The sequence below is a fragment of the Chrysochloris asiatica genome, unplaced genomic scaffold, assembly GCF_000296735.1.
Source record: "Chrysochloris asiatica unplaced genomic scaffold, ChrAsi1.0 scaffold00041, whole genome shotgun sequence".
NCBI classification, from domain to species: domain Eukaryota; kingdom Metazoa; phylum Chordata; class Mammalia; order Afrosoricida; family Chrysochloridae; genus Chrysochloris; species Chrysochloris asiatica.
In genome coordinates, this window is record NW_006408559.1 from 10,656,004 (window position 1) to 10,662,421 (window position 6,418).

Consider the following 6,418-nt stretch of genomic DNA (forward strand, 5'->3'; position numbering starts at 1 on the left):
ACCCAACTCCTGGAGACTCATTTTTCACCAATGCCCTCAGTGTAGCTTGGACTTCTTCCTTCAGTACCATCAGCTCTTGCTTCCTATGCTATGTCTTACCATAGTTGCACGTCAACCGTTTCTTTTTGGTGTAGTGACTGTGTACACCTTCCATGTTCTATTGATGATATCTGTATCAGTCAATATTTTGTCCGTGGAATCCTTCAATATTTTAAGTTGAGGCTTGAATTTTTTCTTCAGTTCTTTCAGCTTGAGAAATGCTGAGCAGATTCTTCTCTTTTGGTTTTCTAACTCCAGATCTTTGCACATTTCTTTATAATACATGACTTTGTTTTCTCAATATACCCTTTGAAATTTTGTGTTAAGATCTTTTACTTCCTCATGTCTTCCATTTACTTCAGCATCTCTATGCTAAAGAGCAAGTTTTAAAGTCTCTTCTCACATTCACTTTGGTCTTTTCTTTCTTACCCATTTGTTAATAATACTTTGCTTTCTTCCCATATGATGTTGTTGGTGTCATCCCACAACTCTCTGGTTTTCAGTCATTAGTATCTAATGTATCAAATCTATTCCTGAGATGGTCCCTAAACTTGGGTAGGATATGTTCAAGGTTGTATTTTGGGTCTTGTGAACTTGTTTTGATTTTCTTCAGCTTCAGCCTGAACTTGCAGATGAGTAATTGATTGTCTGTTCCACAGTCTGCCCCTAATCTGGTTTTGGCTGATGATACAGAACTTTTCCACTGTTTCTTCCCACAGATATATTCAATTTGATTTCTGTATATCCCATCTGGTGAAGTCCATGTGTACAATCATCCTTAATGTTGTTTTTAAAAAAAGATATTTGAAATGAAGAAGTCATTGGTCTCAAAAAATTCTATCATGCGATCTGCAGCATCATATCTGTCACAAAGGCCATATTTTCCAACTATTGATCCTTCTTCTTTGTTCCAAACCTTTGCATTTCAGTCACCAACAATTATAACTACATCTTGATAGTATGCTTGATCATTTCACACTGAAAAACTTGGTAGAATTCTTCAGTATTTACATCACTGATTTTAGTGATTTAGTGACATCAACTGGTGCTCCTTTTAGATGTACAGATACTGTGCTGTCTCAGACAGCATTGTACTTCAAGATAAATCTTTAAATGTTATTTTTAATTGTGAATGCTACTACATCATTCCTCTTTGGTTTTCCTGGCTTCGGAAACCATATGATAGTCAGATTCAAAATGGCCAAGATCGGTCCATTTTAGCTCATTTATGCCTAGGAAATTTTTCTTTATGCATTCTATTTCATTTTTGACAGCTTCCAATTTTCCTAGATCCATACTTCATACATTCCATGTTCCTATTATTAGTGATGGTTTACAGGTGTTTCTCCTTTTTTTGAGTTGTGCACCATTAGCAAATATAGGTTCTGAAAGGTATTCTCCATTTGTGTCATTACAGTCAGCTTGACTTTGAGAAGTCAGCTCTTCCCCAGTCATATTCTGAGAGCCTTCCAACCAGAAGAGTCCATCTTCTGGCACTATGTCTGACAGCATGCTGGTGCTAATAATAATGTTTTTGTCTTCTGGCACTATAATTGACAATGTTCTGCTATTCATAAGAGTTTCAATGGCTAAACATTCAGAAGCACTCTGTCTGTACTTTTCCCTAATCTGTCTTAGTCTGGAAACTCAACTGAAACGTGTTGACATGGGTGACCCTGCTGGTATTTCACATACAGGTGGCATAGCTTCCAGCCTCCCAGCAGCACACAAATCACCACAAACTGATAGACAGGATCTTGACTTTTATCATTGCTATTTGTTAAGTGCTGCTATTAGTTTTTGTTTTTTTCTTTGATCTAATAGTTTAGACAGTTCATATTTCCTCTTTTCTTTTCAAAACTCTTTTATATTAAGAAAATTAGTTTGTGTCTATTCTAGAATTTTACAAATATTGGCCCCTGCTTTTTTGAGTTTTCAATTTTTGTCATGCAAAATTTTGTGTTTATGTAGTCGAATTTACCTATATTTTTCTTTATAGCTTATAAGCTTTTAATTAAGGTCAAACTCCTCCTATATTGTTAAGTTTTGTTTGTTTGCTTGCTTGTTTCACATGTTTGGATATAACTGGTTTTCTGAAGCAGATTAAGCCATTTCTTTACATTTTACTTGTGCTATGATAAAGTTTGTCAAATTATTTTCTACTTGGAATTCATAAGCAAACTACTGCCTCACCTGGATCTGACATCATTATTCTGTAATTAGTGGCATCTGAGTTCACAGAGAACTGGGCTTTAAAATGCCAACAAGTGACTTCTCAGCAACGCAAACATTCTGCCATGATTGCTTCTCTTTAGTCAAGGGCAGGCGGGAGTTGGACTAGCTTTTCCTTCAGATAGTATGTCTATAGAAACATGTCATAACCTGTATGATAAACTCGACTTTTTTTTTCTCAATCTTTAACTTTTTTTCCTCAGGAAAGCCCATCAGACCTCAGTGTCATTAACTAAAAAAAAAAAAAAAAAAGATGGTTATTTGAACAGAACAGGGCAGCAGAAAGTGCAGAAGTTTAGTTCACATACAGAAAGATAGAATGAATGGTTAGATGATAGTAGGTAGATGGATGCATGCATGGATGATGACAGATAGATACATAGATGTTGTTTTTAGGTTTCACTGAGTTGATTCCAACTTATAGAGACCCAGTGTGACAGAGTAGATAATTGGATGGATAATGGGTAGATAAATGGATAGAAGGATGGATGAATGGATGGGTGGGTGGATGTATGAATGTATGTATGGATGGATGTGTGAATGGATGGATGGATGGATGACAACTAGACAGACACATAGATATGTAGAGATATGTTTTTAAGTTTCATTGAGTTGATTCCAACTCATAGAGACCCAATGTGACAGGGTAGATCACTGGATGGATAATGGGTAGGTAAATAGATAGATGGATGGATGAACAGATGGGTGGGTGGATATATTAAGGTATGTATGTATGTACGTACATACGTATGTATGTATGTACGTACATACGTATGTATGTATGTAAGTATGGATGGATGAATGGATGGATGAATGGGTGGATGGATGGATCGATGACAGATAGATAGATACACAGATATGTAGACAGATGTTTTTAGGTTTCATTGAGTTGATTCCAACTCATAGAGACCCAATGTGACAGAGTAGAACTGCTCCATAGAGTTCCCTAGGTTCTAGACTTTTTGTAAGAATATCATCATATCTTTCTCCCATAGAGCCGCTGGATGGATTTGGATCTCCAACCTTTCAGTTAGCAGCCAAACACACAACCATTTCATCACAAAGGCTCCCAGATAGTTAGAAAAATAGAGCGAGAGAGAGAGATTAGATGGTAGATATAACCATATCAAGATATGGCCACATTCAAAACGTTAACAGATTCAAAAAATATTGCCACCCTGTAAGAACCTTTTGAATCCTCCATTTAAATTTTTAGTTACCTTCTACGTGAGGATTTGGGGAAAGCAAGCACAGTAAATGTAGGGTAGGGGGAAGATGTCAGGAACATTTCCTGAAGAAAAAGTATAGTTCAAAAGGGAAACAAAGATCCTGGTGTATTTTATAGCAATGTTTGTGTTACATTTATTAATTTTATTCTGTTTCCCTACAGGTTTAAATGTTTAATTGGCTACTTGGCAACTGATCAAAGAACACAGAATGAATAACTCCACAAACTCCTCTAGCAATGGTGTGGCTCTCACCAGCCCTTATAAGACCTTTGAAGTGGTTTTTATTGTACTGGTGGCTGGATCCCTGAGCTTGGTGACTATTATTGGGAACATCCTGGTCATGGTCTCCATTAAAGTCAATCGTCACCTTCAGACCGTCAACAATTACTTCTTGTTCAGCTTGGCCTGTGCTGACCTCATCATAGGTGTTTTCTCCATGAACTTGTATACCCTCTACACTGTGATTGGCTACTGGCCTTTGGGACCTGTGGTGTGTGACCTCTGGCTAGCCCTGGACTATGTGGTCAGCAATGCTTCAGTGATGAATCTGCTCATCATCAGCTTTGACAGATACTTCTGCGTCACCAAGCCTCTGACCTACCCTGTCAAGCGGACCACCAAAATGGCGGGCATGATGATTGCCGCTGCCTGGGTCCTCTCCTTCATCCTCTGGGCCCCAGCCATTCTCTTCTGGCAGTTCATCGTAGGGGTGAGAACTGTAGAGGATGGTGAATGCTACATTCAATTTTTCTCCAATGCCGCCGTCACCTTTGGCACGGCCATCGCAGCTTTCTATTTGCCAGTGATCATTATGGCTGTGCTATACTGGCACATCTCCCGAGCCAGCAAGAGCAGGATAAAGAAGGACAAGAAGGAACCTGCGGCCAGCCAAGATCCAGTTTCTCCAAGTCTGGTGCAAGGGAGGATAGTGAAACCAAACAACAACAACATGCCTAGCAGTGATGATGGCCTAGAGCACAACAAAATCCAGAATGGCAAAGCCCCCAGAGATGCCGTGATGGAAAACTGTGTCCAGGGAGAGGAAAAGGAGAGCTCCAATGATTCTACCTCTGTCAGTGCTGTCGCCTCAAACATGAGAGATGATGAAATAACCCAGGATGAAAATACAATCTCCACTTCCCTGGGCCTTTCCAAAGAAGAGAACTCTAAGCAAACGTGCATCAAAACTGGCACCAAGACCCACAAAGGGGATTCGTGTAATGCCACTAATGCCACCGTGGAACTAGTTGCTTCTGCCGGTCAGAATGGGGATGAAAAGCAGAACATAGTAGCCCGCAAAATCGTGAAGATAACAAAGCAGCCTGCCAAGAAGAAGCCTCCTCCTTCTCGGGAAAAGAAAGTGACTAGGACAATCTTGGCCATTCTGTTGGCTTTCATCATCACCTGGGCCCCATACAATGTCATGGTGCTCATTAACACCTTCTGTGCACCCTGCATCCCAAACACCGTGTGGACAATTGGCTATTGGCTCTGTTACATCAACAGCACCATCAACCCTGCCTGCTATGCGCTTTGTAATGCCACCTTCAAGAAGACCTTCAAACACCTTCTCATGTGTCATTACAAGAACATAGGAGCCACGAGGTAAACCCTATTTGAAATGAAGGAAGATAGGTCAAGGGGACTTGTGGAGAATGAAGGAATACAACAGCTCCTGGTTTTAAAATATCTGCCATTGTACTTCATAGTATTATGATGGTACGCAATTAAGGAGCCCAATAATGACATCTTATCACGCTTCAGCTCCAGAAATGAGCACCTTATGAACCTTGTCATTTTAGGAACAATGAGAGAATGAAAGAGACACATTGGATTGTAGATTTAAGGAACAATCTATACTTTCTTGTAGTCTCCTGAAGAAGGGCTTCTGAATCTACAATTTTTTCTGTCTCTGCACGTAGGATTATCCTTTTTTTTTCTTTCTTTCTTTCTTTGTATGTACCCATATGTCCCAGTGAGGATGAAATGCCACAATAACAAGCTACCATGGAGATTTAAACCATAAAGAGAGAGATACTATGCAATGCAGAGGTGACAAGAAATCAAGAAAGTCTATATATGGCTTCCAGAGTGTTGTGTCTACACTATTCTTTTGTTATGGTCTTATTTGGAGGATTACAATGTAACAAATGCTTTTTTTTTTTTTTTTTTCTTTTAAATTTTCTGTCTCCCACCTTCCAAAGGAAACAAGCAAGCACTAGGCCACATCATTTTTTTTTTTTTTTTCTTGTAACGGCATTTGTTTTTGTATGTCCTTGTTCTACATCATATATGGGAGAAGAATACAGGATATTAGCTGAATCCAGCCCGGAAACAGCCATGAAAATAGGCACATCACATCTGCTGCTGTGCCCTTTACAATCTTCGGGGTATGAGAGCCTATAAGGATTTAGTTCACTTTTTGATCCTTTATGTGAAAAGTTTTCACCAATCTGGTTTTCTCCTAAACTAGACTTTCATTTTCTCAGCAAACCCACCTAAAGCATGAATATGCTTCAGAAACCAAAGCCATTTGTAAAATCAAAGTTTGATCCAATTAAACAATGGTCATTCTAGTTGGAGAAAATCTACCAAGGCCAGGTGAATTTTGAAATGAGGAACTAGAGGGTTGGGAGGGCCTTCTATATCAAACCTGAAGCTGTGTGGCCCGGCATGAGCTGGGAACTTGTAAAACACAAAACTACTGATCTTTGACAGCAGTAAGAGGATGTGGTTTTATTCATTTGAAATCTTAAACACGATTAGGAAACCCACGTGGTACCAGTGACTTCTGGGTCTACCCTCTCTTCAATGCCTCTTAAAGGATGCCATGCCATCTCTCAAGTCAATGAGGTCTGGCACCGCCCTACGACTCAGTGGAGGGAAAAACCAAGAGTCATTTAAAAACAGTTACTGAA

The 6,418-nt window shown here is 39.3% G+C and overlaps 1 protein-coding gene across 1 annotated transcript; it reads left to right on the forward strand.

Moving 5' to 3' along the window:
* Positions 1-3,659: 3,659 nt before the first annotated feature.
* Positions 3,660-5,465, forward strand: CHRM2 (cholinergic receptor, muscarinic 2). Its single transcript, XM_006861160.1, has one exon. The coding sequence runs from the start codon at positions 3,709-3,711 to the stop codon at positions 5,107-5,109; it is 1,401 nt and encodes a 466-aa protein (XP_006861222.1). The 5' UTR covers positions 3,660-3,708; the 3' UTR covers positions 5,110-5,465.
* Positions 5,466-6,418: the final 953 nt, after the last annotated feature.